The following is a 20,587-nucleotide window of genomic DNA, read 5'->3' as shown; positions in this document are numbered from 1 at the left end:
TATAGAGCTACTTCAGCTCAGACACATTCCTGGGACGTCTGCTGAGAGAGCATCTCTCCTGGATCAAGGTCGGGCACATCATTTAGTTGATGCCATTAGCCGAGGGGTTCCCACACTCTTTCCTGTCAACACAGTGAAAGTCTGAATGGTATTAACAGCATGTTTTCTGTCTCATTAGTTGAAACAGACTGTGTTTGTACATATTAGTAACTTGAATGAAGATCTCACTGTACTTTAGGACTCATTCATTCATAAAATGAGGTGATTCCAAAAGGTTCCTGTTGTTCTTGCCGCTGTGAAACAAACTCATTCAGGTATTTTCTTAGTACGACCTGTTTGTCTGGAGAGTGTGCTTACACGTAGCTTTGCAGTGCACATTTACAGGTGTGTGTTTGTGTTTGTGTGTGTGTGTGAACTCATCAGGATGACTCCAGGATGGCTCGTGATCAGCTCAGGGCTGCCCGTCCTGTCTCTGCGATCCAATCACATGAGGGTTGAACTGATTGATGATGATGGTGATGTCATCGCGGTACATGCGAGCCAGCTCTTCGGGCAGAGACAGCATCTTCGAGAGCCTCTCGTGGTCCACCGTGCCGAACTCGTTGTTTCCTACCGCGTGACGCATCAGGTGGGTCGCCGCGTTCTGATCCTCGAACGCCGAAGACACGCGAGCCTTCCTCTCTTCGAGGAGCCCCTGCATCTGTCCGAGGGTGACCCTGTAGCCTCCGACTTTGAGCGGCTGCTGCTGATGCACCCCTGTTAAATACTCCCCCACGATACGGACCACCTCTTGTCTGTGGAGGGTCTCCCAGAGGCCGTCGGAGCCGATCACCTGCAGGGACAAAGAGAAATTGGAATCAATGAACACAAAAGTGTAATACCAGATAAACAAAGTTAGTCATGTAATATGCTAAGAAACACTTCTGCAAACCAAAACTTTATAGACTCTAAACTTAAAGGGATAGTTCAACACTTTGGCAAATTGGCCCATTGCCATAATCCCTATAGTCATAGCAGTAGGTTTGTTGCCTTTAATTGTTAGTGCAAGCTATTTTTAGAACGGTGGACCAGAGCCGCGAGCTGCTCAGAGCTACACTACGGAGGCCAGTGGGATTTCTTGAACTATCCCTTCAAGAATGGGACTTCATCTTTCAAATATGTCAGGTAACAAATATTCAGGAGAACATGAAACTGTTGCTGCTTCCTCTCTCACCATGAAGCGATCCTGTGGCCGCAGCTTGTGGTGTGTGATCTCAGGCTCAGCGGTCAGGTAGGGGGGTGTGTGATAGTTGGGCGGGATGAACTTGGTGTGTTCGTTTTCATGAAGCTGATCAGGTCCAGACTCCAACACACGTTTCTGAAGTTCGATACTCCACTTAAACTTCACATCCCCAAACGCACGGAACGGCATGAGGAGGCCGAGCAACCGGTCCTGATTGGAAAAATAAATACAGGATTTAATAGATGCACAATAACAACCGCACTGAGAAAATTGATAGATATAGAAACCTACCTGTCGTATGACTGTCTTTCTCTCTGACGGAGGATGTTCACCCCGTATCCGAGCGACCTCGTCATCGTTCTGAGCGCTGTGGTCATTGGAGAGTGTGTGGGCGCTGAAGGAGCCATCCTCCTCCTGGACCCCCAACACTGCTCGAGCATCTCCTGTATTGGCTATAAACCTTTAGGAACAGAGAGGGAGGAGCGAATGCTTAAACTGTTCACCTTAATAGAACAATCACTCCTTTTAAAATGGATGTATGTATGCGTCATTCTCCGTACAGGTCTGATCCATCCACGTGAGCCACACAGGCCGTTGCTCCAGAAAAGGCCACTCTCAGAACCCAGTAGTGCAGGAAAGCATTCGGGTCTCCAACCTGCAAAATAAGTTAACACTGTGAGCCCCCCCACACAGGATATGATGCATCATTGGTATTCGATTACAATTCAAATAGGTTCTGGGTCAATGCCCCGGCCACGGACCGCCTACAACTGACCTTGGTTGTACATAGTTTGGATAACATACAGGGGCCAATGACACCTGAGCTTCTCTATGGACCATAAAAGTTTAAATTTGGATGCTCAGTTTTTGCTTTGCTGCCATGAAGCAAAAGTGATATTCAATATGTATTTCAAAGAGTGAAAGAGAACTCAAGTCCTGTACTCAGAATAAATTTTAGGACATGAAATGTGATTCAGACGGTCTGATATCAGTGGCTTGAACAGTACAGGGTTACAACATGCTATGAAAATGTGCTAAGTGTGATGGATATCCGGGACAGTGCAATATCTTCAGGTCAGAGCACTGGTAGTAGAGTGGCAGATGAGGCACGGTGAGCTTCATTCACCTGTATTTTACACAATTTGTGTTAAAAGGAGTTGCAGATGGTCAAGTAGGTCAGTGGAAGCTAAAGGAGAACGACGGCAACACCGTTTGTCAGTTGTCATCTCAGATATGGTCATTTCAGATGAGGAAGTCATCAAACACGTAATATTCAGTTCAAAAATCTTCAATATGGGCAGACTGCTCTTCCAGTGCCTATTTAGCAATGCAGTGTACAAACACTAAATCTGGAACATGGACTAGTTTCCCCGTTTCTCTTTCCACACACAGTTCTCACCTGAGCTTCCAGAGACATGTCATTGTCCAACCTCTTGAAGGCACTGAGCAGCGCTTCACGGGTGTCTGGAACCTCGCCTGGGCTGAAAACAGAAAGAGAAAGAGAAAGAGAAAGAGAAAGAGAGAAAGAGAGAGAGAGAGAGAGAGAGAGAGAGAGAGAGAGAGAGAGAGAGAGAGAGAGAGAGAGATATGTGTGAAGCAGAGGGACGAAGCCAGAGGTCACACACAGACACCAACAACAGCACTATTGGCAAAACAACAGACGGGCCGGTGTTGGTGTGGGCGTCTCGCTACGGGGTACAGATGAAGGAACCAGGAAGTCCTGTTTAAAATGTCAGCAAAAGCCAAGAAACCAGGCAGAAATGTATACTCCACTAACAGAAGTTTTTAACTGCAAAGGTACGCAGTGAAAGACTTTACATCTAGCATTCTTGATTGGCCAAAATTGAACAAAGTGCATTGAACAAAGGCAAACACTGAGCTGTGGCAGGTGAAATGAATTAGACGACATGCATTTTGCCACTGCACTGCTTCCAAACTAAAAGGCCTTTAGACTCAGTCATGCATCATCCTTCTTTTTGTTTCCCAGCTCTCACCTGGTGAGATCTATTAGCTCCTGCCAGTAGGTCCGGAGGCTGTTGAAATAGAGCTTCTGAGCCTCCCTGCTGAAGTAGTCGTTGGGGTGTTTGTGCCACTGCAGGATGGGACTGAGGGCCCTGCCCGACTCTACCGCTGCCTCCAGCTCACAGAGTGTGTCGTGGGGCAGCAGAGCCACTGCTATGTAGTAAAACAACCTCTCACTCAGAGCCTGGCAGAGAGAAGGAGAAAAAGGGTGAAAATAATATTGGTGAAACATCATATACACAAGCTAAAAAAAAACTGATTTGCAGCTTAACAACTGTTAGGAGTTTGTCACCTAAAACTTTGCAGAATAAGTGGTAAGTAATGATGATCATTACTATGGCATACACAGTGGTAAATGTGTACGTAAACAGCAAGCATGGTTTTTAAATGTATGATTAGAGAGTATGAAATGGTCTGTTACAATTATGAAGTTCCTGCATAAGCTCTGATAGTCAAATGGAGTTGTTATGTTAATTATAAAAAGGAAATGTACCTAATATCTCTAACATGGGGCCTGATAGACAGTTTTTGGATTGACCAGCATAATGTGTCATGTAAGTATTAGACAGTTCAACATTCCCAACTCAATAAAAGACAGAAGACTGTGTTTCTTGCTCAGCAGAACATCACAGGATGAAAAGTGCCAACATAAAATTTGAACCCTAAGTCTTCTTCAAATAAAACGAGACATAACAGAACATGGAAATGTCAAGTAGCAGACGGTAACACAGTGGGCCCTACCTGAGCGCAGGCACAGCCAGCATGGCCATCAAACACGCCGAGCAGCATTCCTCGTGTCTGCAGGCATGTGGCTGCACTCCTGCGGTCCTCTATGGGGGCGTTGGCTGGCAGCTGATTGCTCTCAAAACCCATCACTGATGACACATTCTTCCCGTCAAACTCTGGTACCTTGAATTGTAACACAACATGCAAATGTAAGATGGATGCAGAGATGACAATACGTTTTTTTTTGTTTTGTTTATTTTTGCATGCATGAACGACCCCACCAACCTTGAAGCTGTACTCGTTGGCTTTAAGAATGGAGTTGACCTGCGGTGGCGTGAGGTTGTAGCTGCGGAGGACTGAGGCTGTCTGGTAACTTCTTGAGTGCTGCTGCTGGTGACTCTGCCACATGTGCGGCCGCCGTCTTGAGGCAGGTTGGTGAGTAACAGGTGCTAAATGGGACTGGTGTTGTTGGCATGGTAACAGACTGGAGGCCAAAACCTTGGAGCGGGGCAAGCCCCTGAGCAGCTGGGATGTCACAGGCATGGCCGACGGTGCAGGGGAAGGCACACACACAAGCAGCACACCGCAGATGTACTTACACCTGTGGAGAAGGTAAATACAGACGGACCTCAGCAGTCAGAAAAAACATCTGGATGTGCCTTTAACAAGATAAATTCATCCTCACAGAGAGCACAGTGTTCTCACCACGCACCATTAAGCTAACAATATGCAAACGGAAAAGGTTGTGTGATGAGGTTTTGAAGTGGAGACAGATTGCCCGAAGCAGCAGTTCCTCAAACAACTGCCTGGAAAACAGAAAACGCTGCTGGTCCATTTTATGTCTGAATAACTTAACAAGAGTGAACCATTACATTGGGACCAGAGCTTCACATTTTAACCGTAACATTTGAATATTTATGTAGTCTTCTGTATCCTCCCCATCCCTGCCGGCCACTGTTCACATATTTTGCCTCCGAGCATTTCAAAACCAGATCAATGGTTGTTCATTAACTCCATGATGAAAGGGCTCTGGAGAAACCGACCCATTTCTCTGCCCCCTGGATGGTTATCAAGTCTAACATTAGATGGATCTCAATATCGTTCTCATATGGTGAAAACCAGAAGATCTGATGACTTAAAACTGATCATTTTAAAGGGGAAGACAAAAAAAATGGTATTAAATGTGCAACAATAGCAGCGGGAAATGTATTCAAATAATTTGGGTCAGTAAGACTGCCACTGGCACATGAACCATTAATGTGATAGGAAGGGTGTGGAACAGGAAAGGAAGAGAGATCAGAGAAAGTCAAACAGATGTGCTACATTGGGCGTCTTATGAAAAATAAAGTTTAGTTGTGGACAAAGCCACCTTTAAACATTTTGACTTGTATTCATGGACAGGAAAATATGTTGGTATAGCTGTGTATGTGTGTGGAGAAGATAATTTGGTGTGGAGGAGTGTTTTTATGATCATTACATCAGTGCTGCATTTTGTAGCCATACAGTATACCAACCAACAATATGCACTTGACTGCTAGATGAATTTGGTATTTGATATCAATCAGTGTAGGCTAAATAACAGAAATATCTACCTGTATGCAAAACTGCTCAACAGCACCACAAAATACTGCCTCCAGCATTTAGTTGAACCAACACCTGTCTAAAACGGTTTCAACTAAATCTGAACATTAAAACTTTCATGGAAGTGTGCGCTAACTAGGTGTAAACTGGGAATGTCACCCCTAGGATATGCAATTACTCACTTATCTTATTAGCGCCTTATTGAAATTTTTTTTGTGATGATGGGATTTCAGGACAGTTCACTTTTGTGGTCCTCATGTCTGATGAAAATGTGTATTTGGCGCCACAGGAGGATGTCCTGGCTCGAGTTACAGTTACAGCTCTGCTCCCCTCTCCACCCAGAGGTCAGCAGCTTGCACGCCTTGCTAAAAATAGCATAAAGCACGAATTTCATCCCTGACATTTGGATCTTGAGAAATGTCCCGTCTGGCCATGGCCTACTGAACTGGATCTGTTGGCTGGGTGTCAACATATACTGTGTCCTCGTTGCATAATCTGAGTCTATCTGCAGCAGCACCCACTGACTGATATCTACTTTTAGTCAGTCAGCAGCGGCGATGACAGCTCGGTTGACAAGATACAATGCTCAGTCAGTCACTATGTCCTCGAAGGGCTGACCACGCAGCGTTGGAGTTAACTATGCAGTAAGAAATCCACCCAAAGCACAAACATGTCTGTATGAGTCATACGGACCACAGGAGACCCGTCCCTGCTCCTCTCCTCTGAGCTCTGCAAGAAAGTTGCCATGTTTATTGACATCACTAGCCTCCCTTACAGTAGCTAACTAGCAAAGCTGCGCAAACTAAAATCCCAAGACATGTTCGCTGGACCTGCAACACAAAAGAGCTTCAGTTTCAGGGCTTAAGCATTGCTTACAAACGGAGCTACGGTGTGACTTGAACTGGAAATTAACAAATTAGCTCTCAAACGCTGCTGTCAGCTGGACGGAGCAGCCACATCCATGCTAACGGTGGCTAGAGGTGCCTCCCGTAGGTTACACCCACCACCACCGACACCGACACCTAACAACCGTCAAACTGCTCCAGACTAGACTCAACTGTCTGAGAACTACAGGTGTGAAGGCAGAGCAGGGGCTCGGACTCACCTTAGCCGATGGAGGTGAAGAAGTTACTGGAGTTCATGTCTTGACGCCGATCCTCCGGCTCGTGTCATTCTGGAGCGCCTCACCGCGAGCTCTGCGCTGATTGGCTGAGCGGAAACAGCCACCGTGGCGTCACTCCAGCCCCACATGCACAGATCATGGATCTAGTTTTTTTAAAACACAAGTACGGTAGTTACATCAAAACTAAACTCTCCTGCTGTGTGCTAAACAAAAAAGCTGTTGAAACTGTAAACATCTGTATTAAGGTATGTTTAATGTCTTCATTTGAAAAATAGTTTTATTTCTTCTTTTTTCCTCTTGACCTACATGTACTTATTTTTCTATGATAGTATTTTCTATTATTTTCTTTTTGTCTGTAACTGTTATTACCTTCGTTGTTGCTGGAATTTAATGTACTGTTTGAACTTAAAGCAGATATCAGCTTCACGGCCGTTTCGGCTAATGCTGCGTTCAAGGCAGGCTTTTGAAACCGTAAGTTACAGCTTCAAGTCACAACTACGACTTGGTAGCGTTCCAGGTAACCCGTAGCTCGTGTTTTTACCATCCTGTTGTCTGTGAAAGTTCCCTATAACGGCCACTCGTAACTTCCGACCCGTGAACTCGTACCAGATCGAACTGGTATGACTTCACAGGAAGGAAAAACACAAAGTACGAGTTTCTTTGAACGCACCATGAGTTAGCAGCCCCCGCCCTTGTCAGGCATCAATTGGTCCTCGTGCTACGTCACCACATTCACGCGCATCCCTTGGCTGCACACACAGCCCTTCATGCCGTTCTCTCTCCTCATTGGATAACACTTGTATCCCACAAGGAAAATTTTCTCCTCGGGTAACAGCAGAGCAGAGTGACGGAGAGACTCGTGTTTAGGCTGAAATACTTCATGTAAGTGATTGCTGACAGAAAATAGGACTATTTAGGACTTATATTAACAAAAACATTCCACTGATATCTGCTTTAAATATAGGAAAAAGAGGTACAGTGGTGGCACGCAATGTGAAAACCTGATTTTTTTCTTTGCATTCACATATTGGTAATCTATCTTCTATCATATTATTTCCTACTGAAGGGAGGCTGAAATTATAATCAACCTTTAAAGAAAGATTTACCTTTATAAAGTGTGCTCTACCTGAACAGATGCAAAAAGCCTTAAGGCTCAAGAGATGTTATAAATATTTGACATTACAATAATCTTGTCCAAACAATCCACTGACTGAATAAGGAAACCTCTCTGTAAAAAAACTATAACCGTCACATGTAAAGGTGTTCATCTGAGCAGAAACTAATGGAAAGGAGGGCAGAACAATACAATAATATTTAGATTGCCAACCCATAAAACAATAAATGCCATCTTGTTTAGTACTTTGCTGCCCTAATTAACTTCCCTGAATTCCACATTTAGCATGACAATCCAGAGAAGCTAATTGTATTTGATAAAAAAAAATACATTGAAACTTAATTGTCAAAAACATTTTAATCATCAAAAATTTTACAAAAATTGCTATGTTGACATCATGACAAAGCAGTGAAAAGACTGTACAGAGAAGTACAAAAAAATAGCTGCAGAAGCTGTGAACAGTAAACATTTGAGTTGAAATGGCGCTAAACACCAACACTAACAAATACTCAGCAGGGAGTTTTATATCAGAAATCTCTCATCCACCAGAGTCTTTCTGACGAGGTTCTTCCTTCCAAGAATGTTACGGATCAGGCGGAAGAGCTGCAATGAATGAGACGGTTTTCAATACATGTTTTTTTTTAAGCATAGTGAAGGCAACTTACTATACACACACACCATATATACTGACCATTTGCTGTACGTATGTAAGCACAGCTGCAAGAACAAAGCTCTGTGATCCAAGGTCGACAACGCAGAAGAACAAAGTGTCGAAAATCAGCAGAGTGGCCTCATTTCCATAAAACAGCACGTCGCTGAAGGAATGAGCCTCATCTGAGGGGAGAAACACAGAGATTTTATACACACACACACACACACACACACACACACACACACACACACACACACACACACACACATATAATCACGGCAGACAAACATAAATGTGCAGCCCATCTAGGCCAAGAGGTCATTACCGTTGTAGAAGATGCTTTTTTCACTGGGTTCAAGAAACTCCATGCCTATGACCCTCTCAAACACCAGCTTGTCCTTCACTATATAGTCCATGTCAGGGTGGGCCTACGGTAAATGCATGAGTCAACAAAAACAGCTTGAATACTTTGCAATCTATCAGACTTATACACTGAGATCAGATGAAGCTAAATTTAGTAAGTTAATTTAGCTTATGGGAGTTTTTCAGTGCATTTATACTAACATGGTCTATAATGGATCCCAGGAAGTGGTTCAGGGTGTGATAGGCTCTGACGTTCAGCTCAAATCGGTTGGCTGTTGATGCGTCGATCAGCCTTGATGGCCCCATCTGGTGGAACAGAGACAGTCAACCAGATAAAGTGATTTACATTTCTTCGAAAAGCTTTTAACATAGTTACAAAGATGACAGATAGAGAACACACCCTGTAGAGAGGCTCCCTTATCCTGTCATACTGTAACCGCAGACGATTGGTAAGAGACACTTGAAAGGTCTGGATCTCTGTGTTGGGAAGCAGCCCTCTCTGCCCACACAAGGACTCCTTCAAATGGAAAAAAGGATCAAAATCAATAATACCATAGTTAAGCTAAAGCTACCAATACAATGTGGAGTCAGTTGGTGTACATACAGCCTCTCTTTTCAGATTGTTGTTCATTTCCTCCATGTTTGTATCTGCATGACCATGAACTGAGCGCCCATGAATGTAGTAGCCAAAACAACGATGAGATAACACCAGCACAGAAATCTGTGGAGAAACCAGGACAAACACACACTTAAGTAAAACATCCCATGCAGATGAATTGTTTAATACAAATTATGCCTATTGCTAGTACTTACATTACTGATGGAGCAAAGATCCACAAACTGACGGATTTTGTCCTCCACAAAGTGCTCATGAAACACAGTGAAGAAAATCACCTGTGGGAAGAAATTATCCTTTCAGAGGAGCTCTACACACTTATAATATATATACACACAATATATATATATATATATATATATATATATATATATATATATATATATATATATATATATATATATATATATATATATATATATATATATATATATATATATATGTTAAGAAAGACAAGCTAGAGATCAAAAGGAATCAGTGAAAAAGAGAGAATGCTGCAATTATACCTGCAGAAGTCCGATGCAGAGCCACAGCGTGGCTGCGAGACCATAGCGCAGCATCAGACTGTATGAAGGGGTGTACGCCTGTGGGGAACGCTGCAAAGTTGGCCACGGGTCCCTGAGGGCCAGGTTAGAGAAACCCAGCACCTGAACAACACAGGGTGACACACCAGTTAGGAGGATCGGGGACATAACCAAAAGTTACAAAAAAGGAACAGTGTATGAGCTGGTGTGTATGAGATGTACTTCAAGAAAGAAGAGCACAGCCATGATCTGGAAGGTCGGGCTGATTTTGCGTATGGTCTGAATCTCATTCCACTCATTGGCCACAAAGTAGGTCCTCCAGATGCTGACAGGAGCAGGGTCACGTTTAGACTCACCAGAAGCTGAAACAGCAGTGAATATGATGAGTGGAATAAAGCAGCTACATAATTACCTTTTATAAAAGCTCATTGACTTAAATGTGTTTGTACCTTGCACAGTTTTGCTAGGTTTGCTTCGTGGCCTCTCCCAGTCGATAAGGAATATGTCGACTGACACCTGAAGGATCAGCTTGTGGAGAAACTGAACAGCCTGGAGACACAGAAGTACTCTTTCAACATTCCTAATCAAAGGACACCACCTAGCTTTCAAAAACAATACTGCTTATTTTCACATCTGTTTTTCAGGTGTCCAACCTTGAGAGCGAAGGCACAACCAATGTAGGTCACAAACTGCTCCTCCTGATTAGGCTGTGGTAACAGCACTGACACAAACTGTTGGGCCTAAGCAGAAACATACAAGAATGAATCCCAGCAAGAAGCTAACAGCAATAATTACACCTAAACCTAAGCAAGCTTCAAAGGAACTGTTGCAGCAAAGAAGGGAAAGTAGGAAAAAGACTTGCCTTTAACGTCTTCAGAAAGAGACGCAGAGAGGAAAAAAACAATTCAGATTTCATGCAAAGACAAAATAAATATTGTGTTGTGAAAAAGTAATTAAGTAAAAAAAAAAAGGGTCAAATGAAAAAGCTACAGAAAGGAGATACTGATACCAATGTTAAAAATCACATCAGCATGAAAATCATCAACCTTACAAAAGCAAGCCACAAAGTAATGACACTAACTTTGTAGAAGATGAGCCAGTAAAGTCCAGTTCCCACAGTGACTGCAAAGAAAACGTTGGCCAGGTCTCCGGCATAAAACAACAAAAACTTCATCATTGTCTAATGGTAGGAGAAAAGAGAGAAGTTTACATTACTTCCAAGTTTGACATCAACACATAGATAATGGTGGTTTAAATTAGGACATGTTACCTCCACATCAATTAGTGGAGAGGCGATCCTTCTCTTCCAGCTGACTGTCTTCAGCAGAGAGTAAAGAACAGCCACGCCACCCATCACACCTAGAGCAGTCTGTGCACATATATAGCATTAGAAACCACAGGTGATACTATATCAATGTGTTCTCCTTTCAACATTTTCCTTCATGCCTCTACTCACATCTGTCTTCATGCGAGCCTCACTCTGATCCATCTCGTACTCCACAGCAAATGTTGTCTGGAAACAGATAAACAAGTTTTGTAAGTCAACCCACTGCTTGTCTCTTGGGGAAACACAGCAACTCATTTATCCATTTGAAAAGAAGATCTGAATCTGAATGTGTGTGTGTGCATGTGAACTACTCACAGACACAGTTTGTGTGTTGATATCCGTGATGAGAACGTCTTTGTAGGTCACAGTCATTAAAGGAGGGTATACCTGTCCTTCCTGGGTTCGTGGAACCAGTTGAAACCTACCAAACACACACATTAGATCAAATGCGAATGCGACTACTCGCCCAAACAACTCCAATCTTATCTGCTTTCGCCCCCCCCAACCGGCACTGGCCTCGGCCAAGGCCGCTGCTGGAACAACTTTCCCAGGAGAACGCTGCAGTAAGACGCTCTTCCATTCCTCCCCCCAGTTCCTTCATGGACACCTGCTAATTGTTGACTCTGTCTGGGTCCCAATCAAGGTTGTCTCCATGGCAACTTTCTGTGTTATCGCTATGACATCCTGTGGACTGAGGCTCCTAGATTGTGATGCCAGGCGAGGCGACTCTCCAGGCCTATCTATCTATCTATCTATCTATCTATCTATCTATCTATCTATCTATCTATCTATCTATCTATCTATCTATCTATCTATCTATCTATCTATAACATAAAACTTTGATAAAAACAAAATTTTCACTTCTTTATCATCATATGGTGGTGTGCACATTTGAAGCCCACCTAATTTTAACACTGCTGGCCACACGAATGACTTTGGGCAAGGAGCTTTCCTCCTTCTCTCTTCCACTCAGCATGTCGACCAGAAACATGCGGCGAGACAGGTACCAGTTCCTCATGCTCTCTGAACAAAGACAAAATATATTAAAACACAACGGGCACAAACCACACACACACACACACACATACACATTGATAAATAAAATTGCACCTTGGTTGATGAACCGTCCACTGTATTGCTGGTTATAAACTAGTGTGGGCAGGGGCAGAAGTTTTCTGTTCTCCTCTCCACCGACCTCCATGAACACATCGTAGAACAGTGGTTCAGAATGGGTTCCCCACAACTCTGCTACTGAGAGGTCACACTGCACACACACACACACACAGGTTATGATACAACTAGGTGTTACAAGAAAGTTTGTGCACCATCTGTAAAAGGAAGGCAGGAACACTCACACTTTTCTGGTAAGCAGTTCCAAAGCTGAAGGCCGCCTTCAGTCTGGTTGCTGTTTCTGGACATAGCTAAAAGAGGAGGAGAGGAGAAAAGAGGTGGTGTGGATCAGCAGCCTATACTTAATATTTTGTATGAGTCACTTGGAAACCTGTTTAATTTACAAATGTATTTGTCTTGTAAACAAGCAAAAGAGTAACAATATGTGATTTAGCTCCAATGAAGGCCAAATAATGGAACCTATAAGTTTTATATACATTTTATCAATGTAAACAATTGTCTTGCATGTTCAGAGTTAAAGCAGAAGTGAGTGATATATTTGTGTTAATATAAGTCTTAAATAGTTATATCTTCCGACAGCAATCACTTACATAGAGTGTTTGGACTGAAACACGGGTCTCTCAGTCCCTCTGCTCTGCTCTGAGCCGAAGAGAAAACATTTATCGTATCCTACAGTTTTTATCCAATGAGGAGAGAGAACGGCATGCAGGGCTGTGTGTGCAGCCAAGGAACGCCGTGAATGTGGTGACGTAGCGACGAGGACTGTTATGGTGCGTTCAAGGAAACTCGTATTTTTCCGACCGTGAAGTGGTACCAGTTCGATCTGGTACGAGTTCACCGGTCGGAAGTTACGAGTGGCCGTTATAGTGACTTTCACCGGTAAAACAGGTCGGAAAAACACGAGTGGGTTGCCTGGAACGCTACAAAGTCGTAAGTTGTGACTTGAAGCTGTAATTTACGGTTTCAAAAGCCTGCCTGGAACGCAGCATTAGCGAAAACGACCGGATCACTCACTTCTGCTTTAAGTATATAATTTTATCATCATTCCTTTGACACCTTACCTGGAGATTATCTCCTCCTACAGTTTCCCATCGAAGGAACTCTCCTCTGACATTGTAGACAGCAGCACGCAGTTTAATATCAGTGTTCTGTGAGATAAACATTGTTTTTCAATGAGCAGAGCATTCTCTTAACTGAAATGTTTTGTATTCACAAAGGAATAAGTAAAGCTGGTTTGTGTTATCATCTACCTTGTTTTTTCCCCTGAAACTGAATCTAATGGGAACCGGTTCCGTCTGGAGCACTCGACTGGCCAGTCCTGGCTCGTCCCCATAGTAAAGCCATGGCAGATTAGCTCTCCTGGAGACAGAGTAATCACAGTGTTTAATGTTGACTTTCAGTAAAACTAGATTACAAAATAGGGGATTTGTTTCATTCCAAATGAGCAGAGAAAGCACAGTTTTATAAATGTAAGTCATGATAGTGTTGATTACCAGTAAGAAATGTCTTGAACAGAGCTTGCAGAAGCCCTTGATCTGAAAATGGTATTGAAGAGACCACAGGCATCGGTGGACACGCTGCTGAAGGAGTGCATGTTCATCACACACATGTTCCCAAGAGCCTGGCACGCTGTCAGGTTGGAGAAGGCCTGTAACCACACAATATATTTTCACAAGATGACTAATCACACATATAATACCTCAGAAACCCCCCCCTTATATATATACTGTATATATAACCTTGTTTTAAAGGCAAAAAAGAGACATGAAATTACAAGGCAGGCTGCAGCAGAGGAGTGGAGGTTTTTCATGAACCAGGCAGACTGGACACTGAACTTCTGCAAAGTGAACAGAACATAAAATAGAAATCAGTAAACCAGAATGGACAAAAATAAAATGAATGAGTGACAGAGGAGATCGAGGAGAACGAGGCTCACCAACTGAGCATAGTTGACACTGGGATTCACATTGGTGGAGAGGGTGCCTGAAGGGAAACATAATCCTCCTGCCTGGAATACCACATATAAAGCATTGATGACACATCTTCAGTTCAGTGAGTTTGTTACTTAATAGTTTGTATGATGATTGAGGGTACTTTGGGAGGGGGCTGGCTGAACTCACCAGGACATTAGAAGGATTACACTGACAAGAGGTGTTAACGAAGGAAGCCTGACATCTTGTACACCTAAAAGACAATTTTGGAGACTATAAAATTGATATTGTTGGTATGTAACTTTTAAAACTTAAAAAAACAAAAAATGTCACAGAACTGTACTATATGTTGGTTTGTACTGTTTATACTTTGCTGAATATATTTGTATTTACATTGAACAGTATGATTACTAATTAATAGGCATGATTAGTACCTGTCTCCATTGATGTCTGATACAGTAAAAGCAGGGCTGTCTCCATTACACGTTTCACACCTGGCCTCATCCAAAAGATTTCCATTGACATCTCTCTCCACTGGAAAAAACAGGTCACATTAAGCCATATAAATATAAACTACATAATAATACGTGCTATTGGTTCATTATGCTTATTTAGCATTAAAGGCTGTTTGTTAAATGCATTCTTGCAGTTCGGAAATCAGTCATGTCATTGGTTACTTACCCAGGATATTGCCCTTTTGGCACTTGCACTTCCCCTCATCAACGAGACCACCTGGACATCTAATACACCCAAATCCATCTCTTGTCACTGCCTGTATTATCAAGAAAGCACCATGATGAGCAGAACTTGAAAGTATGATGGGAATGTGTGTAATAGCAAAGATGTTAAAGGTGAAGTCTACATACAGGCTTGTCAGTGGGACATTGTTGACAAGTAAGAGATGCCTTGTCGGTGGTGAGACTTTGGTACCCCGTTTTACAAATACAGCTCAGTCCTGCAAAAGGAAGGTTTTCAAAACACAGTTACTAAAACACATATCGAACAAACCACACTGAAGTCACTGTGCATAGTATCTGAAACAGCTGTTGGCTCAGTTCGAACATGTTGTTGTTAAAATATTTGACCTGCCACTGTTAGTGCTGTTTTTGTATGAGATCAGAGAGTGGTGGTATTTTTTGCATCCAAGCCTTACAGATAATAAACATACAATGCAGCTCAATGTAGTCTTATATAGCAATCAGCAGATCATCTCAACTCTCCATTCAATCTGCAATGGTCACTGAGTGAGTAATGTAGGCCTAGCCTATCGCCTGGGTAAATACACATTACACTGTGATGCAGAGATTGATCAGTGTCACTCTGAAACGATCCAGGCCATTGAATCCAGTCAACTAGACTTAGATTTTTGTCTTTGAAGACGTTTCGACCCTTATCCAAGTGGCTTTATCAGTTCATGTAGACTAGGCTGGCTAGACTAGACTAGACGTCTTCACAGACAAAAAACTAAGTCCAGTTCAATTGCCTGGAGATGCCTTTAACCAGGACATTATCTTCCATTTCCACCTAGCTAACTGTTCTGTTACCCTGCTCGTTGTGGCTTCAACGACTCGTGTGTCGCCGTGGACCATCACACAGATACAGTTCGTTTGTTCAAAGTAAAAAAAAAAATGAACACAGTTTTTGTCGCCGACATAGTATCGTGTATGGATCATAGACTGTGTATGGATCAACTCCTGTGTTGTGTGTGTGTGGTGTTAACCGACCTGTTGTGCTCCGTCGCTGGTTTGGACCGCACCTCTCACACGACAGACTGGAGATATCGAAAAATTCTTCCCCACCACATTCAGGAGGAGCTTTGAAGGGGATAACAAACAGCTGACAGTGAAGAAGATCTATGTATGTCAAAAGTATTAACGTTAGAGGCACTTTGTGTCTGTGAACTGCAAATGGTAGCGTCCCCGTCGCCATGGTAAACAGCGGTCTTCCTTCTTACCCACAATCCCTTTCATTCAGCGCGATGACGTCACGAGCCACTTTATTTGTGCGTCGCAAAAAAAAACAACCCAAACAAACAAAGAAACAAAAAACCCGCCAAATCAGAGGTAGGCTATATAATTTTAGGTAAATAATTATTTAGTTTATCCATTTGGATGATGCCTTTTTGTGACATTCAAGACCTGTTTAAGTACAATGAAAGGTAATTTCTATTTCATGTAAAGCAGGGGTGAGCAAACTTTTTGGTTCAGGGGCCACAATGAGTTTTCAGATTTGAGGGACGAGCCAGGCCAGTAGGCATCAGATGGATAGAGAGTGTGAACTAATATAAATATAAAAGCCATGGCAACGTAAATGAAAACTTACATTCATTTCAGTTCAGTTGTTGGTCAACGTTTTTTTTTCTCCAGTGCATCAAAGTTTGTGGTAGATATAATTGCACCTAAGCATAAGGGCAACCAGACAAACATCTTTCGATAAAGCTGTGTGCTCCCAGGCCAGCAAGCAGATCAGCAGTCCAACTTGGGACAGGATAAATTATGTCTCCCTCTGTCATGGGCATCCTGAAGCATAGCAAATATGCAAAGTAGAAAGCGATGACTGGAACCAAAATATTTACATGACAGGGAAGATGAGAGGAGAGATGATTAATGTGTTTCTACTTCAAATGTAAATCTGCAAAAGCAAAAAAGTAGTTACAAAATACAGAACTTTTTTCGAGGTGAATAACTGTTTTTTTGTTTTAGACTGGACTGACGGGAAAAGGGTGTCCTTGTAATGAACCACCTGCTTTGGGGTTATCTGAGGTAATCACAGATTTGAGAAGGGACTTTTGACAGGAAACTATGAGCGACAGCTGTGCAGATGACTCACTTCCTGACAAAGGAGGATTACATACATAGTCCTGGGAGAGAACCACATACTCTAACGATCAAGGAGGTAAGATTTTTTAATATAAATATTTTATTGAGAATGTAACAAAAAAGCTATATATAGTTATAAAGTCTGTTGGACTTAGATGCTTGTGGATCACTGACTGTGACCAGGGATTTGATGAAGAAGCTGTGAAGAGACCAGAATTCAGTGTGCATAAGTTGACCAAGTAAAAACCATGTTCTGCTTAAGTCTGCCCTCTAATGAGTGTGAAACTTGTTGCATCATTCAACCAGTCCTGAACAGTGTGGTCAGTTGGCCAATGAGTTTTATGGCTCATTTATGATTTAATCTGGTCTTATTGGCTTTTAATCATGTTTCAATGGCCGTGTGTGTGCTATGTCTGTAGCTATTTCTATATACTGTAGCCTATGTCTGCTCTGATGGTAAACCAGTTTCCCTATCTGGATCAAAATTAATTGACTAATCTAATCTAATTATTGTATTATCATTTGATTATTATTGTTTTTTTCTTGACTTTTTTCCAGATCATTTTTGTTTCATCTAAAGAAAACCACGTTTTTGTTGAGAGAATATTTATATTTTTGACTGGGAAAATATGAGGGGTGGGGTGTGAGCGTTTTTTTTTTTTTTTTTTTTTTTAACAAAATAGGACAGTGAATGAATAACATTTGAGGAAAGCTGTAACTAACAAATAAATAAATAAATAAATAAAAACTAAATATTTTGTGTCACAAATACAGCAGGAAGTAGTTGTTATTTTAGTGCAGGCCAGGTGCAGGCTGATTGAGTGTAGTTACACTCCAGTCCTTTAGGGGTCAGTAATGCGCCTCCATTATAGTTTCGAAGCCAGTCCACAGAGGGGGGAAAGTGCGCAATCAGAGCACGGTTCAGACTTCAGAGAGAAGTAGAGCCGCGAGGAGGGCGGGAGCGCGGGACATGAAGAAAACTTTCTGCATGTAACCTCGACAGATTTAAGACAGAGCGAGTTAGAGTTAGTATTCAGCTGTGGTGAGTATCTGCACCATGTGTGGAAACAGGAAACTTGTCTTTCTGTATTTCATCTTTTCTTTTCAGTCTTCCCGTGTGGCAACAAGAAAACTGGCCGTGCCGTTTTTCTTGCTGAACATCCCGTTTATCTTCTTTGTTTTGACTTCCTCTTTTCTTCAACTTGCAGAAGCTGCTTCGACAAAATGATAATAATCCTGCGACTGCAAGGCCTGGATGTGAAAGCAGGCGCAGAAGATATAAGGACATTTTTTGAAAACCTTCGCATACCTGATGGTGGAGTATACATAGTGGGGGGAAGCCTGGGGGAGGCTTTCATTGCATTCACCACTGAAAGAGATGCTCAGCTTGCCATGCGGTACAATGGAAGATCCCTTAAAGGGTCTAAGGTGACTTTGCACATGAGCAACATGGCAGAACTGGAGCATAAATTAAAGACACTGATAAGGAAGAAGAAACCCTCCTCCACCCTGCAGGCTGCCAAGAGATCTCAGCCATGTCCAAATGCAAACGTACCACCTCTGAATGCATCACCCCATCATCACAACAATATGAATCAAACGGCTACTTCTCCACGGCCAGTTGACCCCCGCACTCCAAGTCTTCCACAGCCTCTGCATCCCAGTTTGCTTTCTGCAAATATACAAACTTCAGCTGTGGACTCACTTGATTCCAGCACTGCCTTTCTTCTTGGGATTTGTACTGTCCTTCAAGGACTCCAGTCAACACATCAGAGAGAAAACAACGAAGTGGAGCCTCATCTCCCAAAGTCCAATGGCACAGTTGAAGCGTCTGATGTGGTGAGGACACCAGAGCTAACAATGAACTCAGATCCCGGCTATGTCAGGCTCTTTGGTCTGCCAGCCTCAACTACAAAAGAAGACATCTGTCATTTTTTTGGAGAGTTAGCAGTAAAGGAAGTCATAGTGAATGTGAAGTTGGGTGTTCGCCATTGCTGCCTTGTGAAATTTGCAAATACGCAGGATGCAAACGATGCTCTTCAGTTCAACCAACAGTTACTGGGCAGCGTGTTTGTGGAGGTACGGGGAGCTACTGAGATGATGTGGACCACTGCGCTGCAAGAATGTGAAAGCGCGCTTGATCTTGGGGACAATGTTGAACCCTGCCAAAACCCTCTTAGGGAAACTGCAAACCACATACGAGACTCTGCTTCTGTACGGAAAATGAAGAAGAGATCTCTCCACCAGTTGCCATATAAACCACCAAAGCGGCCAAGACCACAGTGTCACTCAGTGACAACCGGCTCATCAAATATGGAGTACATTGTCATGGTCAGTAATCTGCCCCAAACTATAACAAAGACCGATATAAAGGAATTGTTTGGGTGTCCAAACATTGTAAACAGAAACGTACAACATTTGCTTGACAAGGAAGGCAACCTAACAGACACAGCTTTTCTTATTTTTAACAGCACTGAGGATTATGACTATGCACTGAATCTCAGTGGGTGCCATGTGGGCTCCAACACCATTCAGGTGTCACAAATCACTAAAGATGTGATGCAGGACATGATGGCCAAAAGAACCCATGTCAGGAGACGTAAGCGTCCTTTGAAGATGAGCACAAACAAGAAAGCAATTGGAAGAAGAAAACCAGATCCAGTGGTGACATCAGAGGAAAAACCAAACTCGGCTGCTGAGACATTCCTGTATGTCCGAAATCTGCCTGAAGATGTGAAAAGGTGTCAGATAGAAAGCTTTTTCCGCAATTTCAAACTAAAAGACGATGATATCGTTCTGCTCTATGACAGTAAGGGCAGGGGTACTGGTGAAGCTGTGGTTCAGTTCAAGTCACAGAAGCTCGCAGCCATGGCTCACAAGCTCCATGGGCGGGACTTCCTGGGGACACAGGTGCTCCTCACCTGTATTAATGCCAAACAGAATAGGGACATCTTGGAGTCAAGAAGTGTTTGAAGAAATAAAACACAAATCCTCCAATGAAGACACTGTGGTGGGGTGATTGAGATCTTCGTTTTATCTCTAAGTGTTGTGTTCCAACTATAATTCTGTTCAACTGCATCAACCTACAGATTTATTAAATCCACATGTTCCATTGCAATTGTTAATAACTTTTTCACATTATCTGTTCAAATATTCAGCTCATTGTTTAATAAATGTAGTTTAAACACATTTGCATGCCTCATTCATCAACCTGAGAACTTCTGGTGCAAATCCCTATTGCTATAATTGTATGTGGCTGTAGTTTTGCATCCAGCATTGTAACAGAATGCACTTTGAAACCGCTGCAGAATTTGGACATGACAGGAAGGAATCATCATTACCCACTTAAGCATCCCTCAGTCCCTACATTACAGAAAATGAATTTCACATTTAAAAACACGCAGAATGTTTTCCATGACTTTTAATAGAACTGGAC

General features: G+C 42.6%; 3 protein-coding genes across 3 annotated transcripts; 1 reads left to right on the top strand and 2 right to left on the bottom strand.

The window, feature by feature from the left end:
- Positions 1-6,753, bottom strand: pdp1 (pyruvate dehydrogenase phosphatase catalytic subunit 1). The gene is made up of 9 exons (XM_083989850.1): positions 6,657-6,753; positions 4,256-4,571; positions 3,986-4,153; positions 3,217-3,428; positions 2,622-2,703; positions 1,783-1,877; positions 1,514-1,682; positions 1,214-1,432; positions 1-832 (listed from the first exon to the last, which is right to left on the bottom strand). The coding sequence occupies exons 2-9, from the start codon at positions 4,511-4,513 to the stop codon at positions 452-454; spliced, it is 1,584 nt and encodes a 527-aa protein (XP_083845976.1). The 5' UTR covers positions 4,514-4,571; positions 6,657-6,753; the 3' UTR covers positions 1-451.
- Positions 6,754-8,272: 1,519 nt separating this feature from the next.
- Positions 8,273-16,275, bottom strand: tmem67 (transmembrane protein 67). Its single transcript, XM_083989413.1, has 28 exons — positions 16,057-16,275; positions 15,199-15,287; positions 15,014-15,104; positions 14,767-14,866; positions 14,522-14,585; positions 14,338-14,409; positions 14,176-14,238; positions 13,895-14,049; positions 13,652-13,760; positions 13,463-13,549; positions 12,626-12,691; positions 12,381-12,534; positions 12,173-12,293; positions 11,586-11,691; positions 11,400-11,456; positions 11,214-11,312; positions 11,019-11,123; positions 10,597-10,683; positions 10,393-10,492; positions 10,166-10,305; positions 9,926-10,066; positions 9,617-9,697; positions 9,408-9,524; positions 9,204-9,320; positions 9,005-9,109; positions 8,766-8,868; positions 8,480-8,622; positions 8,273-8,391 (listed from the first exon to the last, which is right to left on the bottom strand). Exons 1-28 carry the CDS (start codon positions 16,259-16,261, stop codon positions 8,311-8,313), a joined length of 2,958 nt encoding a protein of 985 aa, XP_083845539.1. The 5' UTR covers positions 16,262-16,275; the 3' UTR covers positions 8,273-8,310.
- A 1,809-nt stretch (positions 16,276-18,084) lies between these two features.
- On the top strand, positions 18,085-20,124 carry rbm12ba (RNA binding motif protein 12Ba; the record flags this gene model as incomplete). Its single annotated transcript, XM_083990299.1, has 2 exons — positions 18,085-18,193; positions 18,360-20,124. The coding sequence occupies exon 2, from the start codon at positions 18,376-18,378 to the stop codon at positions 20,122-20,124; it is 1,749 nt and encodes a 582-aa protein (XP_083846425.1). The 5' UTR covers positions 18,085-18,193; positions 18,360-18,375.
- Between the last annotated feature and the right edge of the window lie 463 nt (positions 20,125-20,587).

Source organism: Trachurus trachurus (genome assembly GCF_905171665.1).
Source record: "Trachurus trachurus genome assembly, chromosome: 16".
NCBI classification, from domain to species: domain Eukaryota; kingdom Metazoa; phylum Chordata; class Actinopteri; order Carangiformes; family Carangidae; genus Trachurus; species Trachurus trachurus.
This window is presented reverse-complemented; position numbering and strand designations above follow the sequence as displayed.

What these genes read in the sequence shown, in the direction of transcription:
- tmem67 (XM_083989413.1), bottom strand. Translation starts at nt 16,261, where the DNA reads ATGGCGACGGGGACGCTACCATTTGCAGTTCACAGACACAAAGTGCCT. An exon ending in TAAGGGAGCCTCTCTACAGG is followed by an intron (nt 9,110 to 9,203) that starts GTGTGTTCTCTA and finishes CTGTTCCACCAG; the next exon opens with ATGGGGCCATCAAGGCTGAT. An exon ending in TTACATACGTACAGCAAATG is followed by an intron (nt 8,392 to 8,479) that starts GTCAGTATATAT and finishes CATTCATTGCAG; the next exon opens with CTCTTCCGCCTGATCCGTAA.
- pdp1 (XM_083989850.1), bottom strand. Translation starts at nt 4,513, where the DNA reads ATGCCTGTGACATCCCAGCTGCTCAGGGGCTTGCCCCGCTCCAAGGTT. An exon ending in CTGGCTGTGCCTGCGCTCAG is followed by an intron (nt 3,429 to 3,985) that starts GTAGGGCCCACT and finishes TCTCTCTGCCAG; the next exon opens with GCTCTGAGTGAGAGGTTGTT. An exon ending in GAGCTAATAGATCTCACCAG is followed by an intron (nt 2,704 to 3,216) that starts GTGAGAGCTGGG and finishes TTCTGTTTTCAG; the next exon opens with CCCAGGCGAGGTTCCAGACA.